Source organism: Erythrolamprus reginae, chromosome 11, assembly GCF_031021105.1.
Source record: "Erythrolamprus reginae isolate rEryReg1 chromosome 11, rEryReg1.hap1, whole genome shotgun sequence".
In the NCBI taxonomy this organism is placed as follows: domain Eukaryota; kingdom Metazoa; phylum Chordata; class Lepidosauria; order Squamata; family Dipsadidae; genus Erythrolamprus; species Erythrolamprus reginae.
The window spans coordinates 35,198,954-35,224,273 of record NC_091960.1 but is presented as its reverse complement, the minus strand read 5'-3'; the positions used below and the strand labels follow the sequence as shown (position 1 = coordinate 35,224,273).

At 43.3% G+C, this 25,320-nt stretch overlaps 1 protein-coding gene across 2 annotated transcripts in view; it reads right to left on the bottom strand.

The window, feature by feature from the left end:
* Positions 1-25,320, bottom strand: part of PHACTR4 (phosphatase and actin regulator 4) — a 112,697-nt gene that overhangs the window by 70,639 nt on the left and 16,738 nt on the right. For both annotated transcript variants that reach the window (XM_070764447.1, XM_070764449.1), the window contains exon 2: positions 11,380-11,437. In XM_070764447.1, the coding sequence (XP_070620548.1) occupies positions 11,380-11,407 (28 nt within the window). In that variant the 5' untranslated portion in view covers positions 11,408-11,437. The remainder of the gene's footprint in view (positions 1-11,379; positions 11,438-25,320) is intronic.

Here is a 25,320-nt window from a genome sequence, read left to right as displayed (position 1 = left end):
ACTCATACCAAACATAAAACAAAGTATAAAAAAGCTTGGGGGAGTCTCAACTCCACCATGCCTGGAGCTATAAGTGAGTCTTGAGTAGTTTACGAAAGACAGGGAGGGTGGGGGCAGTTCTAATCTCCGGGGGGAGCTGGTTCCAGAGGGCCGGGGCCGCCACAGAGAAGACTCTTTCCCTGGGGCCCACCAAACGACATTGTTTAGTTGACGGGACCGGGTGAAGGCCAACTCTGTGGGACCTTATCGGTCCCTGGGATTCGTGCGGTAGCAGGCGGTTCCAGAAGTAATCTGGTCCAATGCCATGTAGGGCTTTAAAGGTCATGACCAACACTTTGAATTGTGACCGGAAACTGATCAGCAGCCACGGAGTGTTGTGGAAACGTGGGCCAATCTTGGAAGCCCCACGATGGCTCTGGCGGCTGCATTCTACACGATCTGAAGTTTCCGAACACTTTTCAAAGGTAGCCCCATGTAGAGAGCGTTGCAGTAATCGAACCTCGAGGTGATGAGGGCATGAGTGACCGTGAGCAATGACTCCCTGTCCAAATTGGGCCGCAACTGGTGCACCAGGCAAACCTGGGCAAACGCTAAAATGAGATACAAAGAATTTTGCCGTAGTAGTCAGAATTGAAGAAGGGCATGAATGCATCCAAAAGGCCAGTAAGTTTTGGATTATGCCACTGCCTTCAATGGCCAAGAAGGCCATAAAATGCACAACATGGTTTCATTTGCTGATTTAATACTATTATTATTATTTATTATTATTATTATTTATTAGATTTGTATGCCGCCCCTCTCCGTAGACTCGGGGCGGCTCACAATAATAACAAGAACAATGTAAGAACAAATCTAATAATTTAAAAAACACTAAAAACCCCATTATTAAAAGCAAACAAACACAAACATTCCATGTATAAACTGTATAGGCCCGGGGGAGATTGATTGATTGATTGATTGATTGATTGATTGATTGATTGATTGATTGATTGATTGATTGATTGATTGATTGATTGATTCATTCATTCATTCATTCATTCATTCATTCATTCATTCATTCATTTATTATTTAGATTTGTATGCTGGCCCTCTCCGCAGACTCGGAGCGGCTCACAACAAAATGAAACAATTCACAACAAATCTAAATTATAGTTTAGTGTCAGTTCCCCTATGCCTGGCGGCAGAGATGGGTCTTAAGAACTTTACGAAAGGCAAGGAGGGTGGGGGCAGTTCTAATCTCCGGGGGGAGCTGGTTCCAGAGGGTCGGGGCCGCCACAGAGAAGGCTCTACTCCTGGGTCCCGCCAAACGACACAAATACGCTGCAGTTGTGCTAACATTGGTCAAGTAGCCATAGGTGATATTGTACAAGGTATACATCTTGGGCTGTGCACATCCTTCCACCAGATTTTTCATAGACAACGGATGGAATTTCCCCATACTTAACGACCGACTTGATGTCTCTTCTGGAGCACTTTCTCACCACTCTTCTGGATTGGACAATGCAAAATCTAGCTTCAGTAACTTAATTAGAATAGTGACTCAGCAGTCAAATTTCCAAGTGCTCATTCTTTGCATACCAGGAGGCTGTTCCTGATTATTTAATTAGGGAAAAGGTCAGCATGGGTATATATGACAACCCTCTGGTCCTGGAAGCTTCTAAATGCTTGTTCAGCAAGAACATGGATTTATTATTCAAGTCTCCAGATGTACCACTTCTTCTTGCAACTTTTAAAATTCCCATTTTGGTAATAGGAGGCACCACACTGATTCTTACTTTGCAATGATTGGTAGCTAAATAGCAAGATGCCATTATTTATTTCTTTGATACTTATCCTGGCTTTATATGTAACTAGGAGCTGGATACCTCATGCCCTCATCACCTCGAGGCTCGACTACTGTAATGCTCTCTACATGGGGCTCCCTTTGAAAAGGGTTCAGAAACTTCAGATCGTGCAGAATGCAGCTGCGAGAGCAGTCATGGGCTTTCCCAAAAATGCCCATGTTACACCAACACCCCGCAGTCTGCATTGGTTGCCGATCAATTTCCGGTCACAATTCAAAGTGTTGGTTATGACCTTTAAAGCCCTTCATGGCATTGGACCAGAATATCTCCGAGACCGCCTTCTGCTGCACGAATCCCAGCAACCGATTAGGTCCCACAGAGTCGGCCTTCTCCGCGTCCCGTCAACTAAACAATGTTGGTTGGTGGGCCCCAGGGGAAGAGCCTTCTCTGTGGCGGCGCCAACTCTCTGGAACCAGCTCCCCCCAGAGATTAGAACTGCCCCTACCCTCCTTGCCTTTCGTAAACTCCTCAAAACCCACCTTTGTCATCAGGTATGGGGGAATTGAGATATCTCCCCCGGGCCTATACAATTTATGTATGGTATGTTTGTACGTATGTCTGCTTAAAAATGGGGTTTTCTTAACTACTTTAAATTTTAAATCATAAATTATTAGATTTGTTATGAATTGTTTTATTATGTTGTGAGCCGCCCCGAGTCTACGGAAAGGGGCGGCATACAAATCTAATAAATAAATAAATAAATACCTGTTGTTCGCTATGAAACTATGTGATCGGACTTGATAAATTGACAGCTAAAGCTTAAAAATTAATGAGGAGTTATGCTCAGGCTTGATACATTGACACTTAAAGCTTGAAAATTTACGTACAATGTGTAACTCCTTAGCATCTCTGGGTGTTAATATAAGGCAACTGGCATTTGGAACAGAGTTCTTTTCAGATGGGAAGGGGGAGTAGAACATCTAACTCTTTAGCATCAGAACATGTTAGTATGATACTGTATAAGAAATACTAATGGTCTGATGGTCATTTTTGAAAAATCCTTTCTTAGCGAGCACCTAGAAGCCAAGAGGAACCTAGATGCCAAGTTTCAAGTTTCTAGGCTTTTGATTCTGGAGATTCCGTGAGTGGTTTTTAATAGACAGACAGACAGACAGACAGACAGACAGACAGGCAGACAGACATTTATTCGACTTCTATGTCGCCCAATCCCAAAGGCTTACAACATAATATAATACAATACAAAAAGATACAAGCAATAAAAAAGTCGAATATAATCTCTAAAAACTATCCCCAATAAAACCCATTTATATAAAAACCAGTCAAATCTTATGCATGCATACCATTCATAAAATAAAATTTGGCCATGAAAGATGGACAATTCATGGCCCCCAGGCTTGTCGGCAAAGCCAGGTCTTTGTGGCCCTGTGGAAGGCCAGTAGGGTGGGAGCAGTACGGACATCGGGGGAAGTAGTTGGTTCCATAGAGCTGGGGCAGCCACAGAGAAGGCCCTCCCCCACAGTCCCGCCAACCTACATTGTTTAGATGGCGGGAACAGGAGGAGGCCAACTCTGTGTGCTCTTATTGGTCTCTGGGAGGTACGTGGCAGGAAGGAGATAGATAATGGTGACAAACATACATAGTACTTCTTCCTCCTGCTAGTTTCCACCAGAACAACCTGTGAGCTGAAAGTGAGTGATTGGCCCAAAGTCAGCCATATCATTTTCACGCCTAAGGCAAAACTAGAACTTCTGGTTTCCAGTCGGCACCTTAAGGATTACACCAAACTGACTCATTAAATTAGCTATGCATTTAATTTTTTAAAAAAAGTCTTGTCTCTTCAAGAATAAGGGGTCTATCTGCAACTGTGAATCTTGAACACTTACTTACTTACTTACTTACTTACTTACTTACTTACTTACTTACTTACTTACTTACTTACTTATTTATTGGATTTGTATGCCGCCCCTCTCCGTGGACTCGGGGCGGCTAACAACAGTGATAAAAAACAGCATGTAACAATCCAATACTAAAACAGCTAAAAACCCTTATTATAAAACCAATCGTACATACAAACATACCATGCATAAAATTGTAGAAGCCTAGGGGGAAAGAATATCTCAGTTCCCCCATGTCTGATGCCAGAGGTGGGTTTTGAGGAGCTTACGAAAGGCAAGGAGGGTAGGGGCAGTTCTAATCTCTGGGGGGAGTTGGTTCCAGAGGGCCGGGGCCGCCACAGAGAAGGCTCTTCCCCTGGGCCCCGCCAACAGACATTGTTTAGTTGACGGGACCCGGAGAAGGCCAACTCTGTGGGACCTAACTGGTCGCTGGGATTTGTGCGGCAGATAATAATAAAAACACACAAGCACTGTTCTTGACTGTTCTATGGAGATTCTCAGCCATCCAGGTCATGTTTGTCTGCAAGGTGCTTTTCCAAAAAGCAACTGGACTTTCCTGAAAACATTTCGCTTCTCGCCCACGAAGCTTCTTCAATCCATTCAGTCAGAATTGAAGAAGCTCTTTGGAGGAAAAACCAAGCGTTTTCAAGGAGAAAAAAAAACAACCCAAAAATGGAGTTGCCTTTTGGAAAAGCATCTTTGGGACACAATATTAAGTCACGGACGCCCTCTAGTGTCTAGAGAACATCACAGCACAATAACACAAAGCAATAGCAGAGTAACGCCGGATAAACCAGCCATGCGTAATAGGACGAACTTGAAAAACTGACTGGCGCAAATGTATCCCTCTTTGAAACCGAAGTGCTGGAGATGTAACAGGAAGGCAGGGACTTATTTGCACATATGGTGGACTTGTCCACAAATCAAGAAATTTTGGAATAAAGTAGTACAAGTGCACTAGAGTGCCTTGTCCTATTGCTCTCCTATATCTCCTATACCTTTCTTCTATTCCTATATCTCTTCTATTCTTTCATTGATATGTTCTATTACTATAACTTCTTTTCTATTATCTCTTACATATATTTTACTATGAGTATCTCCTCTATAACCTTCATCATGTATTTTATTATGTGTATATAGATATATACCCACTAAAACCCTCATTGTGTATTGGACAAAAATAAGTAAGTAAGTAAGTAAGTAAGTAAGTAAGTAAGTAAGTAAGTAAGTAAGTAAGTAAACAAACAAACAAACAAAGCTGGCTAAAGGAGTTGACAAAATTTGAAATCATTAAAAAACCAGAAACATTTTTATTAGGTATTATTGATCAGAAGATGGGAAAAAACCCCAATATTATTTAACATTACATATATTAACAGCAGCCAGGATTTTAATTGCACAATTTTGGAAGCATAAAGAATTCCCGGATGATTTCGTATTAATAAAGAAAAGTATGGATTGTGCTGAAGCAGATGTGCTGATGCTTAAAATAAACAATAAGACTCTGGGTATTATAAAATTTGGAACAACTTTTATGAGTGGTTAGAAATAAGAAAAGAACAAAACTCACACACACACACACACACACACACACATATATATATATATATATATATATATGAAGTAGATATAAAATAAAAGGGAGGAACTCACATAAGTAATAATTTCTTAGAGATAAACTATGAATAATTTGATATACCGTATATGAAATGTGTTATTGTATCTTTGATTGATCATAGGCGGTTGAAAGCGCAAAAAATATGTAAATTAATCAAATAACTGAAATTAATTTTTTTAATGTTATCATTCGCACTAGCCATTGAAATAACTAATTATTAGTTGTGTTTAATGGATATGTACAAATTGATTAATTAATTGATGATTTTTTTCTCAGTTTTTTCTTTTCTTTTTTTTCTTATTTTTTCTTGTTTTTCTGTATTTTACATTGTATGTTTTAAATGTCTTTATGTTTTGTTTTTAATAAAAATATAGGTTATGACCTATAAAGCCCTTCATGGCATTGGACCAGAATATCTCCGGGACAGCCTTCTGCCGCACGAATCCCAGCGACCAGTTAGGTCCCACAGAGTTGGCCTTCTCCGGGTCCCGTCAAGTAAACAATGTTATCTGGCAGGACCCAGGAGAAGAGCCTTCTCTGTGGCTCCCCCCAGATATCAGAGTTGCCCCCACCCTCCTTGCCTTTTGCAAGCTCCTTAAAACCCACCTCTGTCGTCAGGCATGGGGGAATTGAAATTTTCCCTTCCCCCCTAGACTTATGGCTGGGGGCCACCACAACATGAGGAACTGTATTAAGGGGTCGCGGCATGAGAAAGGTTGAAAATCACTGGTCTCATTCCAAAACGGTAGAGTTTTGAACATTGATTGTAAATCCTCAAAACAGGATAAACATAGAAACATAGAAGACTGACGGCAGAAAAAGACCTCCTGGTCCATCTAGTCTGCCCTTATACTATTTCCTGTATTTTATCTTACAATGGATATATGTTTATCCCAGGCATGTTTAAATTCAGTTACTGTGGATTTACCAACCACGTCTGCTGGAAGTTTGTTCCAAGGATCTACTACTCTTTCAGTAAAATAATATTTTCTCATGTTGCTTTTGATATTTCCCCCAACTAACTTCAGATTGTGTCCCCTTGTTCTTGGGTTCACTTTCCTATTAAAAACACTTCCCTCCTGGACCTTATTTAACCCTTTAATATATTTAAATGTTTCGATCATGTCCCCCCTTTTCCTTCTGTCCTCCAGACTATACAGATTGAGTTCATGAAGTCTTTCCTGATACATTTTATGCTTAAGACCTTCCACCATTATTGTAGCCCGTCTTTGGACCCGTTCAATTTTGTCAATATCTTTTTGTAGGTGAGGTCTCCAGAACTGAACACAGTCTTCCAAATGTGGTCTCACCAGCGTTCTATATAAGGGGATCACAATCTCCCTCTTCCTGCTTGTTAAATTTTGTGTTATTTTATTGCTGCACTCTAGAGAATAGTTCAAACGTCACCGATGATGACAGTTCGACTGCCATTGTTGCTTAGCGTGTAGGGAGCCCGCGGCCACAGAAGGGCTTGTCGAAAACCTCCAGAGGGAAGAGGACATAATCAACCACCAGAACGTTCAATTAAAAGGACAATCGCGGCACATAATAGATGCTCTGTTGTATCAGCTGAAGACATTTCAGTCGGCAGATTCCAGAATAGGCAAGAAGCCACAATCAGTTCATTAGAGCTTTGGAGACCAACTGCTGTTGAGTCCCGAGGTGGCCTTTTTGAAAACACCCCCTGCCACTGGGACGATTTGGGTCGTGTCCCACAGAACAGCACCTTATTATTATTTATTATTCAAGTTTCAAGTTTTATTCGATTTATATGCCGCCCCTCTCCGAAAACTCGGGGCGGCTAACAGCAATCATAGACAATATACAATGATAATCCAATACTAAAAGCAAATTAAAAAACCCTTAATATAGAAAACCAAACACACATACAAACATACCATGCATACCATTGTAACGGCCTAGGGGGAGAAGAAATCTTAATTCCCCCATGCCTGGCGGCAGAGGTGGGTTTTAAGTAGTTTACGAAAGGCAAGGAGGGTGGGGGCAATTCTAATCTCTGGGGGGAGTTGGTTCCAGAGGGCCGGGGCCACCACAGAGAAGGCTCTTCCCCTGGGTCCCGCCAAGCGACATTGTTTAGTTGACGGGACCCAGAGAAGGCCCACTCTGTGGGACCTAACTGGTCGCTGGGATTTGTGCGGCAGAAGGTGGTCCCTGATTATTATTATTATTATTATTATTATTATTATTATTATTATTTATTAGATTTGTATGCCGCCCCTCTCCGCAGACTCGGGGCGGCTCACAACACAATAAAAACAGTTTATAACAAATCTAATAATTTACAGTTTAAAATATTTAAAAAAACCATTATTAAACAGACATACACACAAGCATACCATACATAAATTGTATAGGCCCGGGGGAGATATCTCAGTTCCCCCATGCCTGACGACAAAGGTGGGTTTTAAGGAGTTTGCGAAAGGCGAGGAGGGTAGGGGCAGTTCTAATCTCTGGGGGGATCTGGTTCCAGAGAGTCGGGGCCGCCACAGAGAAGGCTCTTCCCCTGGGGCCCGCCAACCGACATTGTTTAGTTGACGGGATCTGATCGGTCGCTGGGATTCGTGCAGCAGAAGGCGGTCTCGGAGATATTCTGGTCCGATGCCATGAAGGGCTTTATAGGTCATAACCTCCTGATTCCCAACCCCTTAGATGGCAGCCTCAGCGGGGACAGCAAAACACTCACAAATCTGTGACCACAACATCTAGCATCCTACCAACATCTCCCATCTCACCACCTCTCGCAGGTTCTATCATATCTCAAGACCTAAAACGGCCACTTAACATCAAAAAAGCACAACAAAAAATGTTCTTTCTACACCAGCTCGGGAAGCTCAAACTGCCCAAGGTGCTGCTGAGACAGTTCTACAGAGGAATAGTTGAGTCTGTCATCTGCACCTCTATAACTGTCTGGTTTGGTGCTGCAACCCAACAGGACCGACACAGACTTCAGAGGAGAATCAGAACTGCAGAAGAAACAATGGCTGCCAACCTGCCTTCCGTTGAGGACCTCTATACTGCACAAGTCAAAAAGAGGACGGTGAAAATATTTACTGACCCCTTGCATCCTGGACACAAACTGTTTCAACTCCTACCCTCAAAACATCACTACAGAGCACTGCACACCAAGACAACTAGACACAAGAACAGATTTTCCCCGAATGCCATCACTCTGCTAAATAAATAACTCCCTCAACACTGTCAAACTTTTTACTAAGTCTGCACTTCTATTTCTACTAGTTTTTTCTCATCATCCCTATCATCCTTTTCCTCCCACTTTGGACTGTATGACTGTAACTTGTTGCTTGCATCCTAAGATTTTTATTAATATTGATTGTTTCTTCATTGCTTATTTGACCCCTATGACAATCATTAAGTGTTGCACCACATTATTCTTGACAAATGTGTCTTTTCTTTTATGTACACTGAGAGCATCTGCACCAAAGACAACTTCCTTGTGTGTCCAATCACACTTGGCCAATTTAAAAAAAATCTATTCTATTCTACAATGGTCGTAGCATCCTGTGGTCATGTGATCCACAGGGGGGACTTGGATCTAGGATTCGTAGAGGTTTTTGAAATTGTATGTTGCATATTTTTTCAAACTTGTATGTTGCATATTTTTTCAAATTGTATGTTGCATATTTTTTCATATTTCAGCAAAGCCTTTGATACGGTTCCACATAAAGAGCTGATAGATAAATTAGTGAAGATTGGACTTAATCCCTGGATAGTTCAATGGATTTGCAGCTGGCTGAAGCGTAGACATCAGAGAGTTATTGTTAATGGCGAGTATTCTGAGCAGAGTCAGGTTACAAGCGGTGTGCCACAAGGGTCTGTTCTGGGTCCTATTCTTTTTAATATATTTGTGAGTGACATAGGGAAAGGTTTGGTAGGTAAGGTTTGCCTATTTGCCGATGACTCTAAAGTGTGCAATAGGGTTGATATTCCTGGAGGCGTCTGTAATATGGTAAATGATTTAGCTTTACTAGATAAATGGTCTAAGCAATGGAAACTGCAGTTTAATGTTTCCAAATGTAAAATAATGCACTTGGGGAAAAGGAATCCTCAATCTGAGTATTGTATTGGCAGTTCTGTGTTGGCAAATACTTCAAAAGAAAAGGATTTAGGGGTAGTGATTTCTGACAGTCTCAAAATGGGTGAACAGTGCAGTCAGGCGGTAGGGAAAGCAAGTAGGATGCTTGGCTGCATAGCTAGAGGTATAACAAGCAGGAAGAGGGAGATTATGATCCCACTATATAGAATGCTGGTGAGACCACATTTGGAATACTGTGTTCAGTTCTGGAGACCTCACCTACAAAAAGATATTGACAAAATTGAACGGGTCCAAAGACGGGCTACAAGAATGGTGGAAGGTCTTAAGCATAAAACGTACCAGGAAAGACTTCATGAACTCAATCTGTATAGTCTGGAGGACAGAAGGAAAAGGGGGGACATGATCGAAACATTTAAATATATTAAAGGGTTAAATAAGGTCCAGGAGGGAAGTGTTTTTAATAGGAAAGTGAACACAAGAACAAGGGGACACAATCTGAAGTTAGTTGGGGGAAAGATCAAAAGCAACATGAGAAAATATTATTTTACTGAAAGAGTAGTAGATCCTTGGAACAAACTTCCAGCAGATGTGGTAAATAAATCCACAGTAACTCAATTTAAACATGCCTGGGATAAACATATATCCATCCTAAGATAAAATACAGAAAATAGTATAAGGGCAGACTAGATGGACCATGAGGTCTTTTTCTGCCCTCAGACTTCTATGTTTCTATGTTTCTATGTTTCTAAACCAAAGGAGGAAAGTTCTGTTGGGAGAATTGGCGCTAGACTTATGGCTGGGGGCCACCACAACATGAGGAACTGTATTAAGGGGTCATGGCAAAAAGATTGAGAACCACTGGTGTATAGGGTCAGGCATTTGATTCGTAGCATTTGACCAAACTTACCAAATCATCAGATATATCTAAAACTTAAGCTGTCTTGGCACAAATAAATTTAATGATCAGCTTCATTCTTCTGCTAATTGGGGGGAAAAAGTGAACTATTTTTGTGTAATAACACCTGGTTAATTTATAATTGCAATATGTTAAAAGCTACAATCTTTGTATCTGTACACAGACACAAAGCATTGGACACATAGTTTTTTCCGGGTCAGTTATAAAGTATAAAATGCAAAAGTGTTCGGAAACTTCAGATCGTGCAGAATGCAGCTGCGAGAGCAGTCACGGGCTTTCCCAAAAATGCCCATGTAACACCAACACTCCGCAGTCTGCATTGGTTGCCGATCAGTTTCCGGTCACAATTCAAAGTGTTGGTCATTAGCTATAAAGCCCATCATGGCACCGGACCAGGGTATCTATGAGTCCGCCTTCTGCCGCACGAATCCCAGCGACCGGTTAGGTCCCACAGAGTGGGCCTCCTCCGGGTCCCGTCAACAAAACAATGTCGCTTGGCGGGGCCCAGGGGAAAAGCCTTCTCTGTGGCGGCCCCGACCCTCTGGAATCAACTCCCCCCAGAGATTAGAATTGCCCCCACCCTCCTTGCCTTTCGTAAGCTCCTTAAAACCCACCTCTGTCGTCAGGCATGGGGGGAATTGAGACATTCTTTCCCCCTAAGCCTTTATAATTTATGCATGGTATGTTTGTTTGTATGGATGTTTAGTTTTATAATAAGGGTTTTTTAGTTGTTTTTAGTATTGGATTTGCATGATGTTTTTTATTACTGTTGTTAGCCGCCCCGAGTCTACAGAGAGGGGCGGCATACAAATCCAATAAATAATAATAATAATAACAATAATAATAATAATAACAACAACAACAACAAGTAAAGAGACTAATAAAATTAAGGCAACAGCAACTTTACTGCAAAGAATTCATGTTTCAAAGCCACAGGGGCAACAATCCAATTGTTCAGTCAGCAAATTGTAATAAAAATGGGTAGCCTCTTCAAAATATAACCGTGCCATTTACACAGCACAATAAAGGCTCTCATTGTTTCTGATCATTGATCTTTGAATTGCACTTACCAATGGTATCTTCCATTTCCTGCGACATCTTGAGTTCTGTGGAAGAGCTGAGCAAGTCCTACAAAAGAAAAAAAGCAATTAGGGGCAAAAAAATGTCCAATTACATTATACGTTGAACATCGACTTGGGGAACTTCAAAACTGGACACTTTTGCAAAGAGTCCAAGAAGAAAACATAGAAACATAGAAGACTGACGGCAGAAAAAGACCTCATGGTCCATCTAGTCTGCACTTATACTATTTCCTGTATTTTATCTTACAATGGATCTATGTTTATCCCAGGCATGTTTACATTCAGTGACTGTGGATTGACCAACCACGTCTGCTGGAAGTTTGTTCCAAGGATCTACTACTCTTTCAGTCAAATAATATTTTCTCATGTTGCTTTTGATCTTTCCCCCAACTAACTTCAGATTGTGTCCCCTTGTTCTTGTGTTCACTTTCCTATTAAAAACACTTCCCTCCTGAACCTTATTTAAGCTTTTACCATAATTAAATGTCTCGATCATGTCCCCCCTTTTCCTTCTGTCCTCCAGACTCTACAGATTGAGTTCATGAAGTCTTTCCTGATACGTTTTATGCTTAAGACCTTCCACCATTCTTGTAGCCCATCTTTGGACCCGTTCAATTTTGTCAATATCTTTTTGTAGGTGAGGTCTCCTGAACTGAACACAGTACTCCAAATGTGGTCTCACCAGCGCTCTATATAGCGGGATCATAATCTCCCTCTTCCTGCTTGTTATACCTCTAGCTATGCAGCCAAGCATCCTACTTGCTTTCCCTACCGCCTGACTGCACTGTTCACCCATTTTGAGGCTGTCAGAAATCACTACCCCTAAATCCTTCTCTTCTGAAGTTTTTGCTAACACAGAACTGCCAATGCAACACTCAGATTGAGGATTCCTTTTCCCCAAGTGCATTATTTTACATTTGGAAACATTAAACTGCAGTTTCCATTGCTTTGACCATTTATCTAGTAAAGCTAAATTATTTACCATATTACAGAAAATAACTCCAGTCACGCATCATAGAGAAGCCCAGAGCTCGATGATTCTTGTGGTCCCGACTCCACAATCCCGTGAACTGTGAGAAAGGCACATATCCTGGGTCCCACTCCAAAGGAGAAATACAAACCCCGGAACCCAGAAAAATAAAGGCACATTATTAAACTACCCTTGCTGTGGTTTCATTATGACCCACATTCCAGTTCTGTTTCTACTCTTCTAAAGCAACTCAATTTCACTTCCTTTTTAAGGATGTTTAGCCAACTTTTACTTGTACGGTATCTAGAGGCTTTTCAATACAGTGATACCTCGTCATACAAACTTTTCGAGATACAAACCCGGAGTTTAAGATTTTTTTGCCTCATCTTACAAACTATTTTCACCTTACAAACCCACCGCCGCCCCTGGGATGCCCCGCCTCCGGGCTTCCGTTGCCAGCGAAGCACCTGTTTTTGTGCTGCTGGGATTCCCCTGAGGCTCCCCTCCATGGGAAACCCCACCTCCAGACTTCCGTGTTTTTGTGATGCTGCAGGGGAATCCAAGCAATGCAAAAACGGGCGCTTCGCTGGCAATGGAAGTCCGGAGGTGGGGTTTCCCAGGGAGGGGAGCCTCAGGGGGATCCCAGCAGGGCAAAAACACAGAGGTCCGGAGGTGGGGTTTCGAGGACTTTGGTGTTTTTGTGATACTGCGATTTCACTGATGCTCCCTTCGCTGGGAAACCCCACCTCCGGACTTCCGTTGCCAGCGAAGCACTCATTTTTGCGATGCTGGGATTCCCCTGCTGGGATTCTCCTGCAGCATTGCAAAAACACAGAAGTCCGGAGGTGGGGTTTCCCATGGAGGGGACCCTCAGGGGAATCCCAGCAGCGCAAAAACAGGCGCTTCGGCTGGCAAAAGGGGTGAATTTTGGGCTTGCACGCATTAATCGCTTTTCCATTGATTCCTATGGGAAACATTGTTTCGTCTTACAAACTTTTCACCTTAAGAACCTCGTCCCGGAACCAATTAAGTTTGTAAGACAAGGTATCACTATCCTTGGAAAACGAATCCCTTCAAGGAACCGTTCCTACCGAGAAGAAAGCTGAGAGAAAGACGTGAGTAAGAGAGTCTACCAAGAAGGAAACGATTCCTCTCCAGAAATCGTATCTCACAGGTAGTCCTCGACTTAACAGTTCATTTAGCAACTGTTCAAAGTTACAACGGCACTGTAAATAGAATAGAATAGAATAATAATAATAATTTATTGGATTTGTATGCCGCCCCTCTCCGCAGACTCAGGGCGGCTAACAACAATAATAAACACAACATGTACAATCCAATAATAAAAACAACCAAAAACCCCTATTATAAAACCAAATATACACACAAACATACCATGCATAACTTGTAATGGCCTAGGGGAAAGAGCTATCTCAACTCCCCCATGCCTGGCGGTATAAATGAATCTTGAGTAGTTTACGAAAGACAGGGAGGGTGGGGGCAGTTCTAATCTCCGGGGGGAGTTGGTTCCAGAGGGCCGGGGCCGCAACAGAGAAGGCTCTTCCCCTGGGGCCCGCCAAACGACATTGTTTAGTCAACGGGACCCAGAGAAGGCCAACTCTGTGGGACCTTATCGGTCGCTGGGATTCGTGCGGTATTTTATTCATTTTATTTATTTATTTATTTTGTCCAATACACAATACATGTTGAAGAGAATAGACATGTAGTAATATATATAAAGAAAAGGATAGAAGAAAAGATATGAGGAGAAGATATATAAGAAAGGAAGAAAGATATATGAGATATAGGAGAGACAATTGGACAGGGGACGGAAGGCACACTGGTGCACTTATGCTCGCCCCTTACTGGCCTCTTAGGAACCTGGAGAGGTCAATCGTGGACAGTCTAAGGGAAAAATGTTGGGGGTTAGGGGTTGACACTACTGAGTCCGGTAATGAGTTCCAAGCTTCAACAACTCGATTGCTAAAGTCATATTTTTTTGCAGTCTAGTTTGGAGCGGTTAATATTAAGTTTGAATCTGTTGCGTGCTCTTGTGTTGTTGCGGTTGAAGCTGAAGTAGTCATTGACATGCAGGACGTTGCAGCATATGATCTTGTGGGCAATACTTAGATCATGTCTAAGCTTTCTAGGCCCAGGATTGAAAATCTAGTCTCGTAGGGTATTCTGTTTTGAGTGGAAGAGTGAAGGGCATTTTCAAGGGTCTTCATATCTGAGATGCGATATGGGTTCCAAACGGATGAGCTGTATTCGAGGATGGGTCTGGCAAAAGTTTTGTAAGCTCTGGTAAGTAGTGTGAGATTGCCACAGCAGAAGCTACGTAGGATTAGGTTTACGACTCTTGAAGCCTTCTTGGCTATATTGTTGCAGTGGGCTTTGGCACTTAGATCTTTTGTTGTTAATATACCGAGGTCTTTAACCGAGTGGGGATTATCTGTGATAATTTGATTATTCAGTTCGTATTTGAAGTTCAGAGGTCAATCGTGGACAGTCTAAGGGAAAAATGTTTGGGGTTAAGGGTTGACACTACTGAGTCCGGTAATGAGTTCCAAGCTTCGACAACTCAATTGCTGAAGTCATATTTTTTACAGTCTAGTTTGGAACGGTTCATATTAAGTTTGAATCTGTTGCGTGCTCTTGTGTTGTTGCGGTTGAAGCTGAAGTAGTCATTGACAGGCAGGACGTTGCAGCATAGGATCTAGAATAGAAGTAGAGTAGGACTAAAGTAGGAATGGAATAGAATGTCCTGCCCTCAAGGGCTTTGGAGAACAGCCCGAGTCCCTCTTCTTTGTGGCAGCCCCTGAGATATTGAAAGACTGCTTTCATATCACTCCGAGTCCTTCTTGTTATTTTCCTTTGCAATGACCTTTGTGGTTCCAGTTGGGGAGGGTCATTAGTGTTAGAATGGAAAATTAAGGCTGGCTTCCCAGGATGAATTTAACCAAACAAATGCAGTTTCTCAGTTTCGGGTTCGATGTCTATAGACAGAATTATTGTTTTGTCCTTGTTTTCATGATGTTAAACTGGATCCTGTGACCACGGTAAACGTGCTACGTGAACCTCCGAATCTAGCTTATTAGCAGTAGAAATAGCTATAGGGAATTCTAATTTTAACCTAATGAGAAGGTGTTCTGTCGGACTCTCTGGTAGACTCCTCCCAAAAATTCACAGGTACAAATTTCAGACAGACACACGTTTGAAAATTCAAAACAATGTTCTTTATAATGAAAATTCACTTAAACCAAGCCCTCTTTTGGTATAGCAAAGAGCACTGGTCTCCAAACAAACTGGTAATTTGTACAAGTCCCTTATCAGTTCTGAGATACTTAGCTTGCAGCTGTGAGGCAATTCACAGTCCTTCTTCTTTCACAAAGTGAAACACACTTTGCTCTGGTTTAGTTTCAAAGCAGGGAAAAATCAGCACACAAAAGGTCAAAGTCAGTAAAGCAGTCACGAAACACCACGATCAGATAATCCTCCACAATGGCCAAACCCACAGGCTTCTCTTTATAGCAGCCTCACTAATGACCCCAGCCCCACCCAACCACAGGTGGCCTCATTTTCTTTGATAATAATCTCTCAGTTGTTGCTGCCTATGCATCGCTCTCCGCATGCATGGCTGTATCATTAACTCTTGTTCTGAATCCGAGGAGGAGCTAGAGAATTGATCTCCTTCTGAGCTGTATGCCACACTCTCCTCCTCCCTGTCACTCATGTCTTCTTGGTCAGAGGAGTCTTCATCAGCACATTCCACCGGGGGGGGGGGCAAAACAGGCCTGCAGCATGTGGATGTCTCCCCCACATCCACAGTCCTTGGGGCAGGAGCTGGGCCAGATCTAACCACAACAGAAGGAAGGACTCTTTGGAAAAGAGCCTAATGCTGGGAACGATTGACGGTAAAAGAAGGGGACGATAGAACGAGGTGGCTGGATGGAGTCATTGAAGAAGTCAACATAAGCTTAAATGGACTCCAGGGGATGGTAGAGAAGCGTGTTTTAATAGGAAAGTGAACACAGAAACAAGGGGACACAATCTGAGGTTAGTTGGGGGAAAGATCAGAAGCAACGTGAGAAAATATTATTTGACTGAAAGAGTAGTAGATTCTTGGAGCAAACTTCCAGCAGACGTGGTCGGAACTGAATTGAAACACGCCTGGGATAAACATAGATCCATCCTAAGATAAAATAAAGGGAATAGTATAAGGGCAGACTAGATGGACCATGAGGTCTTTTTCTGCCGTCAATCTTCTATGTTTCTAGAGCAGTGTTTCCCAACCTTGACAACTTGAAGATATTTGGACTTCAACTCCCAGAATTCCCCAGCCAGCGAATGCTGGCTGGGGAATTCTGGGAGTTTAAATCCAGATATCTTCAAGTGGCCAAGGTTGGGAAACACAGTTCTAGAGGACAGGAATGTTGTCCATGGGGTTGCCAAGGGTCAGACAGGACTTCACAACTAACAACAACAGGGAATTCTGGGAGTTGGAGTCCACACCTCTTAAAATGGTTACGAGTTAGGAAACACTGGTCTGCAGTAAAGCCATACCAAACAACCACTGCAGGTTACCACTTGCTCAGGACGAATGTGTCCTAAATCGACCACATTCTTTTCAGCTTACGTTTCAGAAAGCTCACAGAGTTGATTTGGAGGCTATGTTGAATTTTAGCTTCCTGCGTCATCATCTCCACCAGAAAAGTTTGACACACTCGCAGAAAGGCCAATTATCAATTTTCCTACACAACCGCAAAACTGGTGCTTTGCTCGCCACGCACAATTGCCTGAGGAAGAACGGCATTTAGGAGCAAGAAAACAGAACGGCTTTCCACAAGGGAGCTGGCCTTGAAATGCATAAAACGGGGAAATGTTTCAGATGCTACCAGTAAGGAAGTTCAGAGAAGCAGTCGTAATGATCCCTCGCATATAAATAAAATCTTCTGCCCTATTCAAGGCAAATGTTTTCATATTCTAATGCCTACTTAATGGGTCTCCCTTTGTGGGGCAGTGGAAAGTTACCATATCTACTGTTTTAGCAGGTCAGCAGTTGTGTTATCCAGAAAACTCTAAAAGACAATTTAAAACATTACTTTTCAACTTTAAACTCCCGAGTTTGCAGAGAGGGGCGGCATATAAATCCAATAAATCTAATCTAATCTAATCTTTATAAGCAGACCAATATGTGGTTTCAATAAAAGAGAATACAGTGGTACCTCTACCTACGAACGCCTCTACTTACGAACTTTTCTAGATAAGAACCGGGTGTTCAAGATTCTTTTGCCTCTTCTCAAGAACCATTTTCCACTTATAAACCCGAGCCTCCGAAACTGTAACCGGAAAAGGCAGGGGGAAGCCTCCGTGGGGCCTCTCTAGGAATCTCCTGGGAGGAAACAGGGCCAGAAAAGGCGGGGGAATCCTCCGTGGGACCTCTCTAGGAATCTTCTGGGAGAAAACAGGGCCAGAAAAGGCAGGGGGAAGCCTCCGTGGGGCCTCTCTTGGAATCTCCTGGGAGGAAACAGGGCCAGAAAAGGCGGGGGAAGCCTCTGTGGGGCCTCTCTAGGAATCTCCTGGGAGGAAACAGGGCCAGAAAAGGCAGGGGGAAGCCTCCGTGGGGCCTCTCTAGGAATCTCCTGGGAAGAAACAGGGCCGGAAAAGGTGGGGGAAGCCTCCGTGGGACCTCTCTAGGAATCTCCTGGGAGGAAACAGGGCCAGAAAAGGCGGGGGAAGCCTCCGTGGGGCCTCTCTAGGAATCTCCTGGGAGGAAACAGGGCCAGAAAAGGCGGGGGAAGCCTTCGTGGGGCCTCTCTAGGAATCTCCTGGGAGAAAACAGGGCCGGAAAATGCGGGGAGAAGCCTCCATGGGGCCTCTCTAGGAATCTCCTGGGAGGAAACAGGGTCAAAAAAGGCAGGGGGAAGCCTCCGTGGGGCCTCTCTGGGAATCTCCTGGGAAGAAACAGGGCCAGAAAAGGCAGGGGGAAGCCTCCTAGGGGCCTCTTTAGGAATCTCCTGGGAGGAAACAGGGCCGGAAAAGACGGGGGAAGCCTCCTAGGGGCCTCTTTAGGAATCTCCTGGGAGGAAACACGGCCGGAAAAGACGGGGGAAGCCTCCTTGGGGCCTCTCTAGGAATCTCCTGGGAGGAAACAGGGCCGGAAAAGGTGGGGAGAAGCCACCATGGGGCCTCTCTAGGAATCTCCTGGGAGGAAACAGGGCCAGAAAAGGCAGGGGGAAGCCTCCGTGGGGCCTCTCTGGTAATCTCCTGAGAGGAAACAGGGCCAGAAAAGGCAGGGGGAAGCCTCCGTGGGGCCTCTCTAGGAATCTCCTGGGAGGAAACAGGGCCGGAAAAGGCAGGGAGAAGCCTCCGTGGGGCCTCTCTAGGAATCTCCTGGGAGGAAACAGGGCCTGTGGTTTCCCCAATTGCACACATTATTTGCTTTTACATTGATTCCTATGGGAAAAAATGCTTCTTCTTACAAACTTTTCTACTTAAGAACCTGGTCACGGAACGAATTAAGTTCATAAGTAGAGGTACCACTGTATTTGTAGTTCAGGGCTGATATGAAAGTTCCTTGGTGTTTTCTGAGCTTCATTATTTCCTTTCAGATGTTTCATTAGCAAAGTAGGTAACAAAGCCATACATGGCATTGGACCACATTATCTCCGAGACCGCCTTCTGCCGCACGAATCCCAGCGGCCGGTGAGGTCCCACAGAGTTGGTCTCCTTAGGGTCCCGTCGACCAAACAATGTCGGCTGGCGGGACCTAGGGGAAGAGCCTTCTCTGTGGGGGGCCCGGCCCTCTGGAATCAGCTCCCCCCAGAGATTTGTAGTGCCCCCACCCTCCTTGCCTTCCAAAAAAGTTTAAAAACTCATCTTTGCCGCCAGGCCTGGGGTTCCTTAGACCTTCCCCCCTGACCGATGAATGCTTAGTTTGACTGCTGAATGAATGATATTGATAGTTTTTAATTAGAATTTTTTAAGGTATAATTGGATTGTTATTATTGTTTCCTGTTTTTCTGTACATGCTGCGAGCCGCCCCGAGTCCTCGGAGAGGGGCGGCATATAAATCCAATTAAATAAATAAATAAATAAATAAAAATCACCAGTGCTAGTAAGGAATGGTGAACAGCCCAGCCAAAGAACCTCCAAGACTAGCCCCATCAATACCGACAGAGCAAGCCACTAGAGTAGAATATAAATGGAAAGCTAATTCCGTTCGCTGGCTGGGGGTTTCTGGGAGTTGAAGTCCAAATATCTCCAAGTTGCCTTATTAGCATTGATGCTGTTACTTAGTTTGGGTAACGAAACATCTGCAAGAAAGCCACCAAGCTGAGAGAGCATCAAGGCCCCGAGAGATAATAAATATGGTCCATGAATCATAAGTGGCTGGGTTCACCCATAACAGTAAGACATACACCGTGGTTTACATACCACAACAGTTGAGTTCACAGGAAATGCTCAGCTAAAATTAGACACTACAACCCCCACAATGCTGTGCTACATTATGTAAACCCAGCCATTCACAGGAAAACGGGAGAGTCTTCATTGGTTGCTGGGGAAGAGGTTCGAGATGTTGTGATGCTTGGACTTTGCCACATCTATTGCTGACCCTCAGTTAGAGAGATTTGAGTCATCACCTGCTTTTTCTATTCATCTCCCTCAGTAGAGGGTTGCACCTAGTATGGGTCACACTACAGTGTGGTAGCAGAAATGGAGATACACATGCTTCTCCACGACCCCGATGCGTTCACACGTGCGCCCGTATGAGATTTGGCTTCTGCTCATGCACTGGAAGTGAAATCTTGCATGAGGATGCTCGCGCACGAGAGATTTTGCTGATTTTCGGCATTGTTCCGCACATGAACGGAAGCAAAAAAATCGGCGAAAATCGGCGAAATCTCACATGCGTGTGCATCCTCATCACCTCAAGGCTCGACTACTGTAACGCTCCCTACATGGGGCTACCTTTGAAAAGTGTTCGGAAACTTCAGATCGTGCAGAATGCAGCTGCGAGAGCAGTCATGGGCTTTTCTAAATATGCCCATGTCACACCAACACTCCGCAGTCTGCATTGGTTGCCGATCAGTTTCTGGTCACAATTCAAAGTGTTGGTTATGACCTATAAAGCCCTTCATGGCACCGGGCCAGATTATCTCCGGGACTGCCTTCTGCCGCATGAATCCCAGCGACCAGTTAGGTCCCACAGAGTTGGCGTTCTCCAGGTCCTGTCAACTAAACAGTGTCGGTTGGCGGGGCCCAGGGGAAGAGCCTTCTCTGTGGCGGCCCTGGCCCTCTGGAACCAACTCCCCCCAGATATCAGAGTTGCCCCCACCCTCCTTGCCTTTCGTAAGCTCCTCAAAACCCACCTCTGCCGTCAGGCATGGGGGAACTGAGATATTCTTTCCCCCCAGGCTTCTACAATTTATGCATGGTATGTTTGTATGTATGATTGGTTTTTATAACAAGGGTTTTTAGCTGGTTTAGTATTGGATTTTTACATTCTGTTTTTATCACTGTTGTTAGCCGCCCCGAGTCCACGGAGAGGGGCGGCATACAAATCAAATCAAATCAAATCAATAAAAATAAACAAATAAACAAATAACTAGATAGATAGATAGATAGATAGATAGATAGATAGATAGATAGATAGATAGATAGATAGATAGATAGATAGATAGATAGATAGATAGATAGATACCGGTAAATAAATCCTCATGCAAGATTTCACTTCCAGCGCATGAGCAGAAGCTGGATCTCGCACCAATGGGCGTGCACCCAAACCATGTTCCACATGACACTAAGTTATATATCAGTCACTGTTGATGATCCAAAGAGATATCTGATTTATTCTCTCTTCTCTCTTTTACGGGAATGTCTTTCAATTTGTGCAAGGTCTTCAGTTATTTGGGATGAATGGGGCCCTCTTTACTTTTCAGTTTTCAAATGGTTTGCAATGTTTACTCAAGCCTTTCCCCATGGAGCTCCTTAAACAAGGCGCTCTAAACTTTTCACATGAAATTATACTGGCCTTCTGCTAATGAGTCACACACAGAAATTGAAAGTGCCAAAAGAAAGGTCCAGATTTGGAACAGGCTGTCAGGACAGTATAAATGTTAGTGCAATGCCTTTGACACACAAGTAGCCCTCGCATAAAGGAAGCGTTTCAATTCTAGACACTGGTAGTATTCAAAAACTCCACTGCCGAATATGCCCTTGATGCTGTGTTTCCACAGAGCGAGTGTGTTTATTCACCGTATCTGGCGCAAAAATCTTGCCAGGTACTGCTTTTGTATGCTTAAAATGATTAGGGTGTACAAAGGACACTTAATTCCCCTGGCTGAACATATGGCAAAACAACCGCAGCTGGCCGTGCCCACACAAAACTACAATATGGCAAAAGTGGATTTATTTGTAAATCTGTTGTGTGGTTTTTAAAAAATGTCTGAGTCCCCTGAACCTGCCAGTCAAAACCAGATTCTGCACTCTAACAATCTGAAGTTTTATTCAAATCCCAGGGAATGGGGGAATTGAGATCCTCTTTCCCCCTAGGCCTTTACAATTCTATGCATGGTATGTATGTATGTATGTTTGGTTTTTATATTAATAGATTTTTAATCATCAATACCGAATTACTATTGTACACTGTTTTATTGTCGCTGTTAGCCGCCCCGAGTCTCTGGAGAGGGGCGGCATACAAATCCAATAAATAAACAAATAAATAAATAATAAAATGCATTTGATTTTTTTAAAATGCATATTGTGTTTGGTAGGGAAGGTTTGCCTATTTGCCGATGACTCTAAAGTGTGCAATAGGGTTGATATTCCTGGAGGCGTCTGTAATATGGTAAATGATTTAGCTTTACTAGATAAATGGTCAAAGCAATGGAAACTGCAGTTTAATGTTTCCAAATGTAAAATAATGCACTTGGGGAAAAGGAATCCTCAATCTGAGTATTGTATTGGCAGTTCTGTGTTAGCAAATACTTCAGAAGAAAAGGATTTAGGGGTAGTGATTTCTGACAGTCTCAAAATGGGTGAACAGTGCAGTCAGGTGGTAGGAAAAGCAAGTAGGATGCTTGGCTGCATAGCTAGAGGTATAACAAGCAGGAAGAGGGAGATTATGATCCCGCTATATAGAATGCTGGTGAGACAACATTTGGAATACTGTGTTCAGTTTTGGAGACCTCATCTACAAAAAGATATTGACAAAATTGAACGGGTCCAAAGACGGACTACAAGAATGGTGGAAGGTCTTAAGCATAAAACGTATCAGGAAAGACTTCATGAACTCAATCTGTATAGTCTGGAGGACAGAAGGAAAAGGGGGGACATGATCGGAACATTTAAATATGTTAAAGGGTTAAATAAGGTCCAGGAGGGAAGTGTTTTTAATAGGAAAGTGAACCCAAGAACAAGGGGACACAATCTGAAGTTAGTTGGGGGAAAGATCAAAAGCAACGCGAGGAAATATTCTTTCACTGAAAGAGTAGTAGATCCTTGGAACAAACTTCCAGCAGACGTGGTTGGTAAATCCACAGTAACTGAATTTAAACCTGCCTGGGATAAACATAGATCCATCCTAAGATAAAATACAGGAAATAGTATAAGGGCAGACTAGATGGTCCATGAGGTCTTTTTCTGCCGTCAGTCTTCTATGTTTCTATGTTTCTAAGTTTTATTCAAATTCCCGGGAATAAAATGCATTTAATTTTTTAAAAATGTATACTGTGCTTTCCAACATTTCGTTCTTCCAAAGCAATGGAGAGAGGGGGTGGGAGCAGGGACATGGGCAGTTGGACCATCATAACTTAGCATATTAAAGCTGGAAACATGTGTTCCCAGTAAGAAAGCACGCACATCGTTTCTGGCCTTTTAGTGTGCTAGGAGGCCAGCCAAGGCTTCAGTTACAAATACTCGAGTTTCCCAATTCATTCAAACTTGAGAATAGTTTCTGGCTTTTGAACAATTGTAGCTGGAACATTGGATTTAAAGCCCGAGATTGTTACCGGTGGTTCCCTGACTTGAATTTAAATGGAAAAATATCCTTGCTTATTGGAATATGTAGAAGGAGGGAGAGGAGGGGAAGGGAGGGGAGAGGAATTCTGGACTCAATTGCAGTCTTTCTGTATTTTATTTATTTATTGTATTGATTGATTGATTAGATTTCTACGCGGCCTTTCTCAAAACGACTCACTAACACATACACACACACTCCAATCCAGGGGTCCTCAAACCTGGCAACTTTAAGACTTGTGGACTTCCACCACATATGATAAAAAGTTCCATCTTTATTTTTACATTTCCAGCAGTCCTGTATTATATTTGTATTTGGCCAATCTTGCTAAAATGTTGTCAGTTGATATTCTAGTGGCTTGTCTGTCAATGTTGGTGGGGTTGGTCTTTTTACCATTGGTTTCTTTGCAGTTCCTTGATTGGGGTAGTGTTTATATTAGCGGTCCCCAAACTACGGCCCGCGGGCCACATGCAGCCCCCTGAGGCCATTTATCCAGCCCGTGGGTGAGTGACAGGAGCACAGGATGCGTTAAGCGCCACCGAAAGGCTCCTCTGGCAGCCCAGAAAAGCCCGAGATTTGCCGGGATTAAAGGGGGAATGGCTGGAAACTGGCTGGGCCTTCGTGTCACTCTCACATTTCCTGTGAATTTTTTTCCGGGCTCGGGTCCTTAAGTATAAACTAGTGAACTATGAACCCCACCCTCTTAGCAAAGTCCCTGCAATCAGTTTATGATATTCTATGAATGATTCAGCCGCTGTAACCAAGTGTTTCCTCAACAGCCAGCCGCTACGAAGAAACCATTTATTATTTATTTATTTATTTATTTATTTATTTATTTATTTATTGTATTTATATGCTGCCCCTCTCCAAGGACGGTACTTAATTTTTGTGTTTGTGTGGATCCACCATTTCACTGGGATATGATTCAATGTTTGATGTCAATCCAGAAAATTCAATTCAATTCAATTTATTAGATTTGTATGCCGCCCCTCTCCGAAGACTCGGGGCGGCTCACAACAATAATACAAACAATATTCCAGCGAAAACAAATCTAATATTAAAAAGCACATAAAACCCTATGAAATTTAAAAAAGCAAACAACACATACATACCCAAACATAGATATATTTAAAAAAGCCTGGTGGAAAGGTGTCTCAACTCCCCCATGCCTGGCGGTATAGATGGGTCTTGAGTAATTTACGAAAGACAAGGAGTGTGGGGGCAGTTCTAATCTCCGGGGGGAGTTGATTCCAGAGGGACGGGGCTGCCACAGAGAAGGCTCTTCCCCTGCGGCCCCCAAACAACATTGTTTGGTCGACAGGACCCGGAGAAGGCCAACTCTGTCGGACCTTATCAGTTGCTGGGATTCGTGCGGTAGCAGGCGGTTCCGGAGGTACTTTGGGTTCAGCTATCTGAGCTTAAAAAGCTTAGAAGGATTTGGTTTGATTAATACTTGCTGGGAGAAGGGTGGCATACAAATCTAATAAATAATAATAATAACAACAACCACAACAGTCAACGAAGCAGTGGAGTGATGTGCCGGTGTCTGGAGGCTGTTGGGGCCTGGATGGGTGTCAACAGACTCAAACTCAACCCTGATAAGATGGAGTGGCTGTGGGTTTTGCCTCCCAAGGACAATTCCATCTGTCCATCCATCACCCTGGGGGGGGAATTATTGACCCCCTCAGAGAGGGTCCGCAACTTGGGCATCCTCCTCGATCCACAGCTCACATTAGAGAAACATCTTTCAGCTGTGGCGAGGGGGGCGTTTGCCCAGGTCCGCCTGGTGCACCAGTTGTGGCCCTATTTGGACCGGGGGTCACTGCTCATAGTCACTCATGCGCTCATCACCTCGAGACTCGACTACTGTAACGCTCTCTACATGGGGCGACCTTTGAAGAGTGTTCGGAAACTTCAGATCGTGCAGAATGCAGCTGCG